Raw genomic sequence first — 17742 nt, forward strand, 5'->3', positions numbered from 1 at the left:
AGGGCCACAGGATTTTGGGGAGGTATTGAGCGTGCACTATTCCAGTGCAACCAGTGGAGTGATACATGCTCAGCTCCTTGGAGGATCAGGCCAGAAACTGCTCTGGAGCAGGACAGGAGTAAGCGGGGAACAAGAGCATGCTGTTACTTACCTGGGGCTGAGAGGCCAGATTCATCTTGTAAGGATGCGTCTTTCCCTCCTCAGTCACAAGCGGTGACCAGACTTTTGACTCCGTTCTGCAATACATGAATTTTTAGTAGTTTAATGGTCTACTTTTGTCACAGGGCATTGTTATCATTACCACAGGACTTAAAGTTCATCAGTTAAAAAAATATTCCCCCAGCCTTTTGTGTCTTTATTCAGGGGAAATCTAGCCTCATTTTAGGCATGTAACTTAGATGTCTCAGTTACAGTGTAGGAGGTCGTTGGAGAAAAGTAGGATCTTAGTAGTGATCTTCCTGGATTGCCCTTTGGGACTCCGTTGGCTGCATCACAAGCATGGGCTCCAGCTCAGGGCATCCAACAACAGTAGCTGGAAATACCCCTCTAGATGTGAATCCCTTAACTTAAGCAGGACATCTCAGATTTCAGCTTCTCTGGGTATCAGGAAAGTGGAACAACTCTTCTCTGTACTGAACATACAGAGAACAAGTCCTTCCTGAAGTTGGGCTGCCTCGTACAAGCCGGAAATATTTTTTGCTTTTGGCCTCTAGAATTCTCTTCTTATTTATGCAGTGGTGTCTGTGCTGAACAAGCAGAGGCTTTGGGGAGTTACGAAGGGGCGAGTCCGAGCCTGTAACGAGTCTAAGAACAGAGACAACATATAACATGTCCAAGTAGAAAGTCTGCCTAACTGTTGCCAGTCTGTGGTCTGACCCAATTACTCACAACAGCCTGAAACACAAGTCAAGATCTGTGACCAAAACCAATTGTTTTTCCGTCATCACTCTGGAGTTTTGCTACGACCCCAAAGTGGGACAAACAAACGGTGAGAAAGAAGCGGAGTGCTTAGATCTGCTCGAGATACTATGTTTCTCCTAACTAGAATAGCTAGCCCTTAGGCAGGACTCCTTTTGGACAGCTGGTGCTACTTTCCACAAACTTCTCAATCTCAGGGAATGAGCGACAGCAGTGTTGCTGACTGAAAACCATTGCGCATAGCTACATATTGCATAATGTGGCAACTAGACAGCTGATAAACTCCTACGATGGGTTTTGAAAACCATGTCCTGTTTTGGCAGGAATCCTTTGTAGAATTTGCAACTGCAGATAGATGGACTTCTTAGATATCTGAGGGTCCGGGGCCAGCTGTGATTTAAGGACTTGGTTAGCAGAACAAGCATGCTCCCACTGGGAGTTAACTGGATGACTCACAAGAGACTTCAAACAAAAAAAGGCATATAAAACTGACAACGATGGAGAAACGGGCACTAGTGCTAGCCATGCTAATTCCAATCTGGTCCACATCATTTCTCTGAAGGCCCTCCAATGCCTTAAAAATATATATATATATATCTGTGATGCACACATATGTTTTAGACATTTACTGTATAAATAGTTTTTTAGATACATCTAGATGGTAACTCAGTGGGAGGAGATGGGAGGCACAATTTTTATAGGGCATTTATTTACCTGCTATTGCACCTATTGCGCTCTGGACTTTACACAGCAAAACCTCCGAAGGAAGTCTGGTGTGCTGTGCCTCCTCTCATGGAGGAGCAGGAAGATGCAGGCGACACCAGACGCGCTCCTTCGCAAGCCATGATTCGGCTAGAACGAGCCTCCGGCTCCCGGCCGTCGCTCCCTGCGAGCCCAGCCGCAGTGCTAACGCCCGCAGCCCGCCTTAGCCGAACCTGGGCGCCCGATGAGCTGGGGCACCTCACCACATCCCAACCGCACGTGACCAAATATTCATCTCACTGGTAGAAAACAAAAACCAAAAAACCAAACCAGGGTCACAGCAAAGCATGGGGAATTCAGACAACCTGCCAGCCTGGTCGTAAGCGAGTGGGCACTGCCTGGAGAGGAAAGCGCAGCTCTAGAAAGCACCAATCACTTCAAACGATTCAGCTTATTTCTTGCATGCAGCCCCCTGGTGCCAATTCTAGTTTTTTTTTTTTTTTTTTTTTGAGGTAGCATTTCATTTTGAGTTTTCTTTTTCACCTTTATTCAGCCTGCAAATTTAAGCCCAGGGCAAGGCAACATGCATGGACCAAAAACCTTCCTGCTGAGACCTGGGCCACTCGCTCTCATTCCTCCGGCCCTCGCCCACCGCGTGCAAGGCAGCACAGCCCACAGGTCTCCAGATTAGGGGAGGCAGCTCTGGCCAACTACTGCAGCCAAGGGGGCTTCGACCAGATTTTTATCTCCTTTTAATAGGAATGCAAAAAATACAAGTTTGTTTCCAAGTCTGTTGCCATTCTGATTTGTCACCAGATATAAATGGAAGCAGCAAGGTCACCTCAGGCTTTATTTTCTATCCAAGTTAAACGTTATCCAAACAGAAAGGTTAAATAGTCCACACAGTTATCCCGCTAAGGCTCTTCTCTGTGTCCACCGCAGCTGCAGCAGAGCCCACCGGTCGCCCTCGCCATGGGCCGTTTAAGGCCCCAAACGTGGTGCAAAGAGGAGACAGCTTTGCTCCCATGGACCGGTCAGCCAAGTGCTCTCTCCCCACCGCTGCCACACACCGGGGAGCACCAAGAGGGAAAGACCTTTCCGGGCGCTCCTCATGCCATCCGCCCTCAGCAGGGCGGCCAGGCTGGCTTTCCCGCGGGAGATGGGCTGGGCTCCCCACTGCCTGCCCGGGGATCCCCCAAACGTCCCCTTAGCATCTCACAGACTCCTGCTTAAACTGCTGAGATCTTATCTTTAAGAGGGTGGTTTCTATTGCATAGTCTTTCAGAGGAGACTCCATCAGGGAGCAACACTCAGCCAGGTGGTGCAGACACAGATGACAAAGCCACCAAGGGCAGAGCAGCCAGGGAACAAGTGCCAGGCTAGTGAATGGATAAAACAAGCTTCATCACGTCTGCAGTTTTCATTTGTGTGCCACAGGAGAGAGAGAAACCATGACAGGGCCAGGGAAGGAGCCTGCATTTGTCTCTTCATCCAGGTAGAAACCAGGACCTCAGATAAGAAGGAATTTTCTCTGATACTAAAATACATGCATAGAAGCAGCTAGCTTGAATGGTGAGGCACTAGTAGGAAGGAGAGGAGGGAAACTGCATGCAAGTCAACACAGGAATCTGGAGAGATATTTATAAAACAACATTTTTCAAGAAGCCTGGCTTGAACATGGCATAATATAAACACTGCAAGTGCCTAGATTTTGTTACCTACATTCTGCATGCAGAGCTGGGCCATAGCTTCAAGGGAAAATTTAGGGCTGGAAAAGGTGGTTCTAATTCTGTGAGCCAGGAATTGCATAAATAAGTGCCGAGAGATGGCGAGAGGTGCATTTACATTCCCATTTCAAACACTGGACTGGACATGACCATGAGGTACCAAAGAAGCAACCAGAACTTGTACATCCAGAAAAGTTCCTTGTGCAACACAAGGTTTGATATCCATCAAACCCATTTTTACACCAATAGCTGAAAAAATGAGGGAAGACCAAAAGAACTCAAGTTTCTTTCTTTATGTGCAGGCCTCTGCTCCTTCCACCTCAGGGCTCTCTTCATACAGCCACCAGAGGTGAAAGGCCTGGATGCAACCCCAACTTGCAAAGTGAGCAATAGAAGTGCAGCACAAGCGATTTCATTACGAAGCCGCGAAGTTTTAACACACCTGACAGCTCAGACTTGCACTGCTCTTCCACTAGTCAGCTCTAGAGTAAACTACTTCTGCTCCCAGAGAGAAGCTGTGAAAATATGGCAAGCCGCAGGCTTTATTCGCAAAATAACTTGGATCGCACCAGTCATTAGTGAAAGCTCCCGGCATGCACCCGGGAGGGCTGGGGAGCACCACGCCAGTCCCGGAGAGCTCGTGGGCAGCCGCTGCGGGTCATGCCCATATATAGATGCACGCAGAGCATCAGGCTTTTCCCAAGGCCAAAAGAATTATTAGCAAGATGACAGAGCTGGAAAATTCTCGCTGGCAGGGAAGCAAAAAACAAACCGAGTGAGTCAACGGACTCCACGGATTTCCTAGAACACAGCTTCAAGCCTTTGACTTTGCACAGCTTGTCCGCACAGCTGAAAACCGGTAACGCACGGCGCGCGGACGGGACAGGGAGCCTCCCGCGCGGCCCACCCTGCCGAACGAGACACCGAGGGCATTTCTCCCGCCCTCCCCCTCTCTTCTTCACATCTTCCCGAAGCTTTCTCACAACCGCTTAACATATGCTGTTAGCAGGTCTGATTTCCCCGATTCGGGCAGTTTTTGAAGAGCAAATGCACAGCTTCGCTCATTGGCATCACTTGCAGCAGACTAACGAGACGGTTTTGCAAACAAAAATGGTATAGTCATATACACCCGCTTGGCGACTACAGACTTAAGGAAAAAAGCCATTTGTTTTAGAGTTAACATTTACCCCCGCTGCTAACAGAACGAGGGCTTGTCCGTGCTGTTAATCTGTTTTACTCCGCAGCTCCGGCAGCCCAGAGCTGTGTGCGCCAAACCCACCGCGAGCATCGCCGGCGACACCGGAGATGCCCACGCACCTTCAGTCTAGCAGGTGAATTTTGCGGTAGGAGAGTTTGTTCCTCCTGAGCCCTCCCTTCTTGGAGCACGCTCTTGTCAAATCGAGTTTCCTTCCCGAAACATGCTATGTTTCCAAAGCAAGTTGACAGCTTTCTCCAGTCCGCCGGGCCTGTCTTGCTGTTTACCCCCGTTACAGGAAAATCAGAGGTCCCCTTGGACCGGATGCAGCCTGGCGGAAGATTTTGCTTGAGCCCAGCGTTTCAGCGTTAAGACGGACGCACCCTAATTAAAAAGGGAAAAGAGCTCTCCTCAAAGGCTCAACACCCAAAGCTTCATCTTTCCAGTGAATACGACAGGCTCAAACCTCTGCCTGGGAAATTTCTCAGTTCGGCGATATAAACTCTGTTTCATTATCGCCGTGTGGTTTTGAGTCTGCTGGAGCAGGCAGCCTGCCACAGCTCGGTCATTTTAAGCACGCTAAGCAAAAAATCAAGGTGTAGAGCTCGATTATGCAGCAGTAAAGACAACAAGGGGCCCTTCCCTTCGCTTTCTTGGGAACCGCATTCCTGAAAGTACGCTCTAGCCTGAAACACAGAGCAAAACGAACGAGCAAGCGGGCTGGGAGAGGAGCGGTGCTGAGGCCAGCGGGAACGCGCTGCCAGCACCCGGGCGGCAGAGCCGCCGCTCCCAGGCAGGACACAGACCCTTGCTTCTGTCCACACGCCAAGCGGCCAAGCACCTGGCAACGCCGCTTAGGAAAGCGTATTCAGAGGAGACAGCTCAGCGCCGGGTTCAACGCCGAGGAAACCAGCAGATTTCTACCAGGGATAAATTTGCCCCTTTGGGTGAAAAGCAGACCGGGCGTGTTTTCTTCTGCTAGTAACTTGATCCATTTTTAACAGTGACATGTGTTAGACTGGATTTCCTGCCTACAATCTGATCTGAAATATTTTTGGACTGTTACCATCATTAAGGAAAATGCCGAAACAGGAAACATGGGAATGCTGTTGATATTCACAATCAAGTACACAGTGCAAACAGCATTTCCTTTACCAGAAGTGTTAAAGTCCTTTCAATTCTCTACATTTATACTTTGCTTAAATAATCGTACGTACAGCCAAAGATAAGGAACACTTAACTACTCACTAACATTAAAAGAGAGGAGAGTTGCGTGATGCTGAACGCATACATATAGAGTTTGTTTAGGTCTGGGAAAGAGCAAAAGAGCCAAAAGTGATTATTTCCCTAAAGCACTTTCCCAGCCTCCAGCCATTTGCAGCTTAAGGGCCTTCTACAGCAGAGATCCTGCCTTGGTGTTTAATATCCTTTATAGATTTTTCCTTCCATGAATTCTTCCAGTCTGCTTTTGAATCCATGCACACTTTTAGCATTCACAGCATGGTCACAAATAAAGTCCCCACTGTCACTGCTGTGAGGGGAACTGAAATCCCTGATGTGGACTCAGACCCACGGCTGTAAAATCCCTCCAGGCTTGACCCTGCTGCCACCCCAAATGCAGGTTTGAGAACATTTTGTAGGCTATCAGAAGAGATGTGGAGCTCTATGAACAATCATTTAAAATTAATCCAATAGGAAATTAAAATCACGAAGAATCTTTGCTCTCATAAGGTGTCTCTGTGACAGTAAGTAGAAAAGAAGAACTGAAAGACTTCCCTAGACTTCTCTAGAAAACTTGGCGCAGCCAGGCACACCCACAGCCGGGCTGCGCCCAGCGCCCCAGCACTGGCAGACCAGGAACCCTCGCCAGGAAGGCGGCTGTGCGCAGCTGATCCCCCGATGAGCTGAGCCTGCAGAGCGGGGAGGCTGGGCCCCAGAGCTGGTGGTGTTGATGCACGGGTGACATGCCTTCCCCTTCGGACTCAGTCTATTACCTGCAGAGCCACCCAGAGAAAGGAAAAAAATCCCACCTCTGGCCTGACTGTATCTGTCGACCTGCTGACCGGTTATACTGTCAAGCCTTACTGACAGAGTTTGCCCACCAAGGTGCAGGAGGCCCAGGCCATGCTGTAGAGCCAGGTGACATTAGTCTTCCCAAATGCCTTCCATCTCCTCCACCTCAGTAGAGATCCTCTTCCCTTCTGTGAGGAAGGAGAGCTTGCCACCCGCTCAGTCTGCCTTACCTCCCGATTTCCAGCATCCCAAGCTGGAATGATGGAAAGATGACGCACAAGTTCCAACAGATACAAAATGCCTGCTCCATCACCCCTCAATGCCTCCTCCTGACATCTTGACCCTTCGTCTGCAGTGTCAGGAAGGGATCCAGCCTCAGCAACAAAGACTAAATGCACTTCTGACCACTGAGGCCAGCTGCATTTGGGACAACACAGTAACCAAGGCCCAGATGGAGATAGCTGAGAGGATAAAATACACTCAACAGAGAACAACCGAGAGAGATGACGTGATGCAACACCCTGACTGTCTTTATGTCTGAAACCAGAACCCTGTGCTATCATGTTCTCAATGCAAACATCTCCAGCAACTATCAAATCTAAATAAGCAGGCAATTCTTCCCCAAGCAGAATTTTACCTCCGAAAAGAAGGACCAAAAAACTGCACAAAGTCTCCTAGAATTATTTACAATGGACTTAACACAGAGTGATAGATAATAATGCCAAACCCTAAGATGCATGAGTAGTTAGATCACTGCTTTTCATATCCTTGCTGCTCTCCTCAGCCATGTTGTCAGTGGCACTCACTGATCAGTACAACAGCAGCAGTGTCCATTACATATGTCCTGCTGCCTCATTTATACAGAGCCTTGAAAAAGAGTTGGACTGTTTTAACTCAAAGCTACTGCCCAGTTTTACATGACTGCACATCCAGCTAGCGCTATCCTGGGCAGCTTCCTACTCACTGATAATTAAATGCACATGGGGTAGCTGTAAAGTTAACAACTTTGTAATTAACTTTAGCAAACACATTTTACAGACTCAATGAGCTGTAAGACCGAGCTTGCTCAGAGGCTGAAACAGTCCTTCCTCCCCTCCTCTTGCCCAGCCAGAATCACATGGCAGTGGGCTGCTAACTCAGGAAGCCAGACGTTTCAGAGAGGGGAATGAGCATGCCTTTGCAAGAAGATTACAAGCTGCCAAATTAGAAGTCACTTTGAGAAAGCTGGGGCTGTCATGCTGCTGCTATGCTTACCACCCACTCGTACAGCCTTCACTGTGCCCTTTTCTTCCCTTTACTTCCCTTTTCTTCCCCTTTTCTTCCCTGACGAAATCTCAGGGTTTTTTGGCCAAGACCCTCGACTTCTTGCTTGACTGAGAAACGCCTGCTGAACTACTGGCGTTATCCAAGCTATGATAGAGGATTTCAGCTTATCACAGAACAGCCTGAGCACCAGAAGTACGTCTCATTTAAGGCATGTTGTTGCACCCCTTCCCGAAGCACTGCCCTGCCATGACACTGATATACAGTCACGCTGTGGGGAAAGGTGGTCGTCCGAAAAACTCACGGTGGAACGAGAAATGCCAAGTTGCTGTCTAGCAGGCAACCTCCAGAAGTGCTGGGTACCCATGGCTGCAATTCAAACCAAAAAGCGCAAGTCCCCAGCACCCCTGAAAAATCAGGCTCCAGTACTTTTAAGAAGCAATGGGTCAATGAGAAGGAGACCCTCGCCTTTCCAGGTGCTGTCGCTTATTTGTGTAGATACAGTCCAAGATTGAGACAGAGGTGGGAAAGGAAATGAAGCTGTCCATTGCCCCTCAGGTCAAGATGGTAGAAAGGCTGAAGTCATCCCTTACCCCACACTGGTGATCAAGATAGTGGCCAAGACAACTTGGAATTCATGCATGGCAAAAACTAGTCAGTTAATGGTTTGGACAACACGCAGCCACACATCTCAGCTGCTAAATTACTGCAATAGGAAGAAGTGTTGTCTCTGGTCACACCTCCTCTGCTATTAATGAAATTTTCATGAGACCTGCCTTGAATTCCCTGCTGTCAGGAGCCACAGAACAGGCTAACAGACTGTGTCACAAATTATCAGCCAATTTCTCACTGGGAAAGTTGTTTTCATAAGGCCAAAGTGCAGTAAATGCAAGCAGTATTAAAGGCTGAACTGATTGCAATCCAAAGCCTGGCCAGACACAGAACCAAGAGGTCAAATTAAACAACCCAAATGGGAAGGTCTACTATCAAACTAAAACATAGCTACCACCCACTCGGCATCCCTGCCTCTCCCCACCCTAGCCTTGCTGAGGGACATACCTGCTGACCGTCAGAGTCAGCTCATCTGTGCAGCCCTTGATTTTGTTCTGCGCCTCCAGGTGCGTCATGTTGTCTGTGTTCACTCCATCGATGGCTATGATCTGGTCTCCTATGCACAAATTGGCTACTGCAGCTTTGCTGCCGGGAGTCACCTAAGAGAGAAGGAAAAAAAGAGTGACTGGACTTTTCAGGGAGCAGCTTTCCTACCAACACTGTAGAAGCAGCTGGAGCCCTGAGGGCTTCTCTTGCTGGTATCTGGAAACAAGGAGGTGAAAATCGATGAAAACAAATTTTCAGCAGAAACGTATCTGGCCTATACGAGGTTGGATCTGGGCCTTAGATCTTCCTGAGTAATAAAATTAGGGGCAGGATTATATTTTGGCACCCTTAGAGAGAAGTCTGGGAAGGGATATTGGGGGCGGGAGTAAAATGACAAAAATTGACCTTTCATTCAAGTAGACTGGCTTTGTACTAACAAAGAACAAGCTAGTACACTTCCCTAAGAAAGAGGGAGCATACAGACAGCAACTCTGCTCTTCGCTGGATGGAGAAGCGCTTTCCAAAACAGAAAATACTCAGGACAGCTGGAAGGTCTGATACTTTAAGAACAGAGATGCCAGAAGAAGTGAGAATCAGAATCACTCCAATATGGCCAATACCAATCACAAGCAGCGTCTTCTGCATCACAGTTTCATTTGCTGTGCTCTCAGAAGGAAAGTTTGAGCTCAAAGTTTTGGTTTGCTGCATTAGTTTCAATAATCTGGTTTTAGTTCTGTTTTCAATGAGATCAAATCCCAAAGCAGTGTTTGATCTACCAAGCAGATGAGAAGGCAGAAAGTGACAGCATCATCCCCCGCACCCCAGCCTGAGCACAGCTCGCCTTGATACATTTTGCCATCTTACATCTTACATCTTACATCTCCTATGTACGGTACTTTGCTTCCCATATTTGCTGCTGCACTGCTAAAGAGCTGCTGTGCTCTGCTTGAGAAATAACTGATGAGAAAGGTCTTGGGGTAATCTCACTGGGATCCCAGATCAAGACATTGTGCATGAATGCCACTGGTATAACACCCCTAGTGAAAAAGAAAGGTTCCAGCTAAAACTTGACATTTTCAAGCTAATTAACAAACAGCTCAATCATTTTTCACTTCTACTTCCACAAAAGACATGTCCTTTTAACAGCCAAGACTTCTTTGAGTCAAAATTAATACCTGGGCTGCAGGTGAAGCATGTAACATTTGCTTATGGCTTTGGATACTCTGTGTAAGGTTTTGGGCAGCTTTAATGACTCTGAGGGAGAAGCATCATGATTGCAGTGTGCTTTAATCACTTATTTAATAGGCTGAGGAAACGGGAAGGGTGGACTGCTCCCACACACAAGTACGGATTAGGACATGCCTTGGAGCCGGGACACACCTCATAAATGAGTCCCTCACAACTGGTATTTGCTCTATGCATTCATGCTGGATTTCAGCATGCTGGAAGGACTAGAAAGCAGCTGAGCAAACCCAATCAAGCTGTCAGACATAAATAAACATTGTTCATAGGATTTAGAGAGTGCTTCTATTATGGGATTACATGGCAAATCATTTCCCCTAGGTAAATGCCCACCTCTTAGAGATGTGCCACATTTGTTGAAATCACTGCATTCCCTGGGCTCAAAACAAGGCTGTTCAGCACATCTCCTCTCAGCTGCAATGGAACATTTTCCCCGAGAGAGAAGATTTTTTCCCCCTTCCATCTCTCTGCTAAGACAGTGTTTCATGTCCAAGAGAAGGATGGAGTATATCATAGATGTCCAGCTTGGCCAATGTGCTCAACATTAACCCAAAGAGTCTCAAGAGGGTCAACAGAAGAGTGCCCCCATCCACCTGCTTGCCACTTCTCATCCTGCAAGCAGATTGCAACCTGACAGAGGATGTGCTAATGAAAAGGCCGGGCAAGGCACCACATGGATACAGCAAATCTGCTTTCAGTGTGAACATCACTGCCTCCCAAGCTGCAGCATGCAGCCCGCTGGTGGCCTACAAGACCACTGAGTGTGGCCTGCTGCCGCTCCATGGGATCCATTGCCCTAAGAGTATTTTCAGTATTTCATTTCAAAACTTGTGACAGAAATAGCTACCAGGCCATGAAGAACTCCAAGGGGCTGAGAGTGGCCCACAGTCTCACAGAGTTTGGGCACTTCTGCTTTAGAAACTGAGACAGATCCCTGAGAAATCACGGCACTGGAAGGGGCTTGTGGGAGATGAGTTCTGGGTCCTCCTCTGGTCGCTGGACCTTCACCGAGTCACTACGTTTCTCAGAGCCTTTATTTTCTCAGCCACCAGGGAACGGAGAGGAGCACATTCCTTGCCTCCGAGCTCAGTGCACTGTGACTATCACTCATGCGCAATCAGATCAAGAATAACGGTGGATTAACCTGGCATTAACGCCGCCGCTGGAACTCTGCTGGAGGCTCAGCCACGTCGGCTGCGTTTACAGGCTGGTAACGTATGCAACGTTTAGCAGGCCATTAGAAACGATCCTGTACCACAAGGAGCAGCTGAGCACGAGTGACCCGCCAGAGACACTAAAGTACTCCTCAAGAAACCCCAGGACCCACTGGGGCTGGTGTGCTGGCGCTGGTGGTGTCACGTTCCCCTTCTGCATCCACTCCAGAAGGATCTGAAATTTGAGGGCTGCTCTTGCCCTTGCTCAGATAAGAGCCGTTCGCAGCAGGGGGGATGGTTACGGCCACACAGGTAACCTACAAACCTCTCCCCAAAGGGAAAAACCACCAGGCTGCATGGGCTTGAAGGAGATAAGCAAACCTGCCAAAAGGAAACATGCTATAAAACCCAGCTTTTCCAGTTCTTGAAATAACTTGCCCTGAAACGTAACCGTCCATAAAGAGCTTCCCTGCAAAATCCAGCTAGTACTGTCTGCCAGGACTCCTCACAGGAAACGTGTCCGCACAGGAGCATGTTGCTGCCGGGAACCCTCCTCCATCCTTTCGGGGTGATTAACAGCTATTAATGATGCCTCCCGCCCGCCGTCAGGTCTGGGCTCATCTCCCTTCTGCCAGCCCTGCTGCTGAGGTTCGCTCGCTTACCGCCAGTTAAGTCAGCAAAGCAAAGAGCGTTTCTGATTTTCGAGGAGGAGCAGAGAAGATCTGGGCCCCCAGGCGCAGCTGGGAACGGGTGGCAACGGCAGGCAGCATGCCGTGGGGCAGGGGCAGTTTGCTCCGGAAACAAGCTGTGCCATACCTGGGCCTATTTGCTCCGAGGCAGGGTTGTAACACGTGCCCATTAGGTCATTTCACTGTTTAAAAGACAGTACAGAGCCCGGCGGGGCGGAACGGCTTGGGGCCATCCTGGAAGGGCTCCCAGAGCTCGGCCTCCGGCGCGCTGCACCAGCGCACGCCGACGGGAACACCGGCGACGCTGGGTTTGGCTCGCCTCCGTACCTGCCCTGGACTAAGCGCCAGCTCAGATGCGTTTTCCAGCATATGGAAGAAGCAAATAATCCCCGTAATTCATGAGCTTTATCCTGTACTCTTTACTCCGGCAAAACCTGATGTAGTAGGTAACATTTTTGACCAAGTATTAGTTGTAGGCTTGGACATACTTTTTAAAGAGCCCCTTCAGATTCAGGAATGGTACGGACAGAAGAAAAGCCTGCATTATTTTCCTAGGCAGCAAAGCCAAGTTTTGTGTACACCTGCTTGCATGCACACATATATGTAAGTTCTGCAATCATGAAAATGCCAGGAAAAAAATCCAGCTCTCCAGCCTTCCCCATACACACACTTTGGGCCACCTCACTGAAGCCACTACAATTTTGCAAAATTCAGATTTCTGTCTTGCGGGGGATTTGCCTGCTTTCGTTCCCTTGCCCAGGAGGCCAGTCAAGAAAGGAAGAACTTGGCTGCGACACAGCAAGGCTTCAGCGAGTATCTTGGGGCAAGGGTGTTGACTGTAGATGAAGAAAATGCTTTGAATTATTGGAGGGAAGGAGAGGCGTTGCTTCCCTATCTCCCAGGCCCACTTCACAGAGCTGACCCACAGGCAGCCAGCTGAATGATGGCATTTTGCATCTGATGCGATTAACTTCATGCAAACTACTTAACAAGCCTGGCGGTGCCCGGGCGCGAGTTCCTGCCGGTCTGCTCCGCGCTATCCGTCAGCCGTGCAGCCTCTCGGAGACCCCGCAGCCCCCAGGGACCCAGACGCGCAAAGCACCAAGCGATGAAGGGGTAAGAAACAAGGAAATTAAGCACGACGGCGAGGGAAGAGGCCTGGATAAAGAGCACCCACAGGAGGCTGAGAGAAACACCCTTCCCTCCGCGCTGCTCCTGGGGGGCGACCCACGGGGAGGCGCTGGCGGCCCCGGGGGCGAGGGCTCCCGCGGCACCGCGAGCACCTGCCCGCTCCCGCCCGGGGCGGGTTACGGCCAGCACGGAGAAAGGGAAGGCGTCAGGCGGAGCGCGGAGGCGGCTGGCTCCAGGGAGGAGGCGTAAAACCCCGGCCGGTGTTGGCCGATCTCGCAGCAATCGCGGGCTCTGGACGCTGTGTGTTACAGCACTGCCCTCAAGCAGCCCTGGGTGGGGGGAAAGGCACCGATGAGATGATTTTTCCCAGATGGATGCAGAGCCGGTGGTCAAGGGGTTACTCAGCCTCAGAGTTCATCTTGTAAAACAAACCACATTTAAAAAAATATATGAAGGTTTCTTACCAGACCTGAAAAACTTTATTTAAAGAAAGCTGCTCATTAGCGGAGCCTTTCCCCATAGTTTACTTCATTCTCTAAATAAAAAAAGTCCAGGAATCAGCAACTGTCTAAAATACTGTATCACTGTCCAGAACAACATCAACTGTTTATGCAGTTAAGGCATCCTTAGTTTCCATGCTTATGCTGCAAAAAAAAATCGTTTTGCTGGAGTTTTTTTTGATGCAGTATCCTTCAAACCCAAAGCATTTCACAAACCAAACACATCTTGATGAGCAAAGTGATTTGTAAGGGTGAAAGGTACCAGGAAGCCTGAGACCACCCATAATCTAGCACCTGGCAATGAGAAGATCAGAGAACAAAGAGGACTCTTTTTCTTCCAAAAAGTCCAGTATTTACCTTTCTCAATTAAAATTCTGGGGCTTAAAGGTCTTGCACAAGATTAGAGTGGGCACATCTCATCTTGATGTTCAGCGCTTCTCTTTAGGTTCATTGAGAACAACGTGGGCCAGATGTCGCCCGAAGAACCACTAACGGGCTCAGGAAACAGCCCAAATCGCTCTACTATCCTTACTGCGGGAAAACTCTGCTGGTTTCCCCTGGCTACAGCTGAAGACCACTTCCTGCCCGGACGCTGACAGCGAGGGCGACCAGCCACCTCCTTTCCTCTCCACGGCAGCACCTCATGCGTTTGGGGAAGCACCAACTTGTCCAGCCAGCAGCTGCGCGAGAAGCTGCCAGGGCTCGTGCCGACTGCCCAGCCTGGCAGACGGTCATTGCAAGGGGAACCTGCGCTCTCTGCGTCCGACACAAAACGCAGCTTTGCTGCCCTGGAGCCGCAGAGGCAGGAGCTGAGGCACGACCAGGCAGTTCCTGCCCAGGGAAGAGCAAGGAGCTTTTCCATGGGACAGAAACCCAGAGATGGGTCCCTGCTGTCCGTCTCGCTTCTCCCATCGCTGAGGCTGCTAGACAGGGTGGCCCGGGGGCGGCCACCGCTCCCCACCCCTCGGCACGGACCAGGCAGGCAGCACAGCCACAGCCACGGCAGCTCGCGCGGCTCTCCCTGGCAAATGCCGCCGGGCCCCAGAGCCACCGTGTTGCTCCTACCCAAGGGTTGGAGTGAGAGCAGAGGTAGGTAGGCCAGCCAAAACCGAAGCCAAACCCAAAGTCCTTCCACACCACTGGATTCAGACCCTTGTCTGATTTTTGGACCATTAAGTCCAGTTTTCAAACTAAATCAAGTTTCTCAGCTTATAGAAGTGGTTCAGAAGGCCTTTTTTTTTTAARAAAAAAAAAAAAAAAGAGGAGGAAATATCTGATTATCTTCCAGTTCTCGTCTTGCTTTTAAAATATCATGAATAGATAAAGCATCAGACTAAACATACTGAGGTTGAATTCGTGTTACTGTGCTCAAAGTCAGCAAGAGGCTTAATGGTGAGAGCTCAGATTTTTTAATATACTAGCAGAAGTGGGCTGTCTTCAGGCTGCCTTTTCAGTGGGAAATGCCCAGTTTCACACCGACGTGTCGTTACCGGCTTTGGGCAGCTTTGCAGGTTTTGACAGGCACCCCGGTGCACCAAGGCTGGGGTTTTGCTGACACGACAAAATGTGAAGCCAAATCCCCTCCGCCTGCCTTTGGGTCACTCTCACTCCAGATCAGCACACCGCGAGCACCAAATATAAAAAGCAGCTCGAGGGCAGGATCCACGGGTCGGCTCTGCACGGATATTCACCCAGAACCCCACACCCGTGCTGAGGAGAACAAAATGCAAAGGGGAAACAGCCCGCGTTTAGCTGTCACCCGAGGCGGGGAAGAGGATGGGGCCTGCTGACTGCACGGCTTTACGGCCGGCTCCGCTCCGCCAGCGCGCCTCCTCACGCGCGAGGTTGCTCGCTCCTCCACCAGACCCACTAATCTCACAGGAATGTAACTGGAAGCTGCCCCAACCGCAGGCAGGCCACAGAGACACTGCTCTCCTTCCGCGCGCCAGCCCACAGCTTGGAAAGGACTTGGGAGAAGCTGCAGCCCATGAATTCATTGCACTGTATCACCCAAAGAGCGATAAAGACCAAGGTCTTTCCTTATTCCCGTAAGGAAATTAAGCAGTTTTTGATCTAGGCTTCGTTACACAGAGCAGCGAAATGTTCCCTCTGAACAAAGGCTTTGATAACCCTTCAGCTGTAAAAAGAAACATAACTGCAGAAACATCTGCAGAGCATCCCTTGGAAAAAGAAAGGGAAATTCCACAAGAAAGTCTCCCACGAAGCGCCTGTGAAATCCCCTGCTCGGCTCTCGCTTGGCCGACCGATCCAGCAGGCTCCAGAAACCCAAAGCGTTTGCACGGACAAGACGCTCGGGACGTCGCCGAGCCTGAAGCAGTTGTGAACACCCAGTTCACACGGCAAGGGGGCAGGGCAGGAAGCAAAGAAGAGATAAGAGCTGTGGAAACACCATCACCTTGGACCTGCCTCTCCCTACGATGGGACAGGGCCAGCAGTGGCATCTGCCCGCTGCTGCCCGGGTGCCGACCCCCACACTTTTGGGCTGGTGCTGCCTGCCCTCCTCGGCCGCGGCGGGTCCGGAGCCCCCGGCATCGCAGTTCCCACCGCTCCCGTGTCACCAGGAGCTTTGCTACTGCCCCGAGGTGGGGACAAGAAGGAAGGCGAGGAGCGAACCACAGGAGCGATGAACAGCTCGAAGCCTTGCAGGGCGAATCAAAGATGTCCGAGGCCACAGGAGAAAGCCGTAACACGAGCTGCCAGTCGCAGCGCTCCCGTCACCAGCGCGAGAGCGGCTACTTTATTACATTTCAGCCTCCATATCTCACCCAAGACGGCACTTTTGCCTCCTTGCTGAGCCATGTCCCTGCTACGCGTCCCTGCACCCTGACAAGGGTGACCGAGGAGAAGAGGCAAAGCAGAGGTGGGACCTCAGATGTGCTGCTGCCTACAGGCCTCTCGCTGGAAGGAAACGACAGCAGTTACAGTAACAACGGGGTAAATAGCATTTCCCCAGGTGAACGCTGCAGCCCTGCCCCAAAACGCCTTGAATGAATGCAGCATCGTTACTGTAATCCAGGGAGTAGAGAGGGAGTTAATCTCTTTCCCTCCTTTGGCGAGTTTGAGAGCACTCAGAGCCCGTCACCTCGGCGGGGCAGCAGGAGCTGGGGGGGGGAGCAGGTGGCCGCCGGGCAGGCGGCGCTCAGAGACCTGCGAGATTCGTCGCCCCGTCTTTCCCCAAGGGCTGCTCCCGAAAGCAGGAGTCCAGCTACGCCGCTGGCCCGGGCCCCCGGCGATGCCCCCGGCCCGGCCACGCACCCGTGCGGGAGGGGACCCGGCTTGGGGCTCCCGGGGGGAAGCGCCGGGGCAGGGGCCGCTCGGGGAGGGGGCTCGGGCGCCGCTGCGAGACCGGTGCGGGTCGGGACTGCGGGAGCAGGGCGGGTGGAGCCACCCCTGGAGCCTGGCAGACAAAACGCTTAAGGCGGGGAGGGCAAATTAGGTTACGCCATTAAGGGTTTTTTAGATGTCAAACTTTGTCATTTCCTAACTTACTTTTCCTTAAGCGGGGGTGAGATGGACCGAGAACAGAAACAGGGAGAAGCACTTAACAGAGGTCAGGACGGCTTCTGCGAACAAAGGGTTTTCTTTTAACTACACAGGGCAAGCAAAAGCACCGAGCGTTCAACATCACCTCGGTGCCACTTACTGAAACGCTGCCCACAAGCTAGGCAGCAAAATGCAAACCACCGCGCGGCCCGAGCAGGCACGGTCCCCTCGGCCTGTGCCCAGGGGTTTCGTGCTGACAGCTGAGAAGGGCTGGTACTTGAGAAGGGAAAATACCAGGAAAATCCACGGACTTTGTGGGCCACGAGGAATTTTGAAGAGGAAAAAGGGGGTGGGAGGAAGAGGAAAAATAGAGAGGGAAAGGAGGAACGAGAGAGAGGGAAAGGAGGAAAAAGAAGGAAAAAGGGGGAAAGCAGAAAAAGGGAAAAGAAAAAGAAGTAAAAGAAAAGGGGAAAAGAAAAAGAAGTAAAAGAAGAAGAAGAAAAATAGGGAAGAAAGGAGAAATGGGAAAGAAGGAAGCCGCAGCAGTGTTTCCAACCCTGCCTTTGTGCTTGTGAGCCACCTGCCCGGCGAGCGCCCGCCCGGTCC

At 50.6% G+C, this 17742-nt stretch overlaps 1 protein-coding gene across 3 annotated transcripts in view; it reads right to left on the reverse strand.

Moving 5' to 3' along the window:
* Positions 1-17220, reverse strand: part of PDLIM1 (PDZ and LIM domain 1) — a 33223-nt gene extending 16003 nt beyond the window's left edge. The window contains exons 1-3 of one of the 3 annotated variants that reach the window (XM_085312232.1): positions 17143-17220; positions 8878-9029; positions 152-236 (exon numbers count right to left, since the gene is read on the reverse strand). In XM_085312232.1, coding sequence (XP_085168358.1) covers positions 152-236; positions 8878-8945 — 153 coding nt within the window. In that variant the 5' untranslated portion in view covers positions 8946-9029; positions 17143-17220. Of the gene's footprint in view, positions 1-151; positions 237-8877; positions 9056-17142 lie in introns of those variants that run through there. The other 2 variants (XM_085312231.1, XM_085312233.1) reach the window with 2 other exon arrangements.
* Positions 17221-17742: the final 522 nt, after the last annotated feature.

Source organism: Rhea americana, unplaced genomic scaffold, assembly GCF_003343005.1.
Source record: "Rhea americana isolate MKP2758 unplaced genomic scaffold, rheAme1 scaffold_36, whole genome shotgun sequence".
NCBI lineage: Eukaryota > Metazoa > Chordata > Aves > Rheiformes > Rheidae > Rhea > Rhea americana.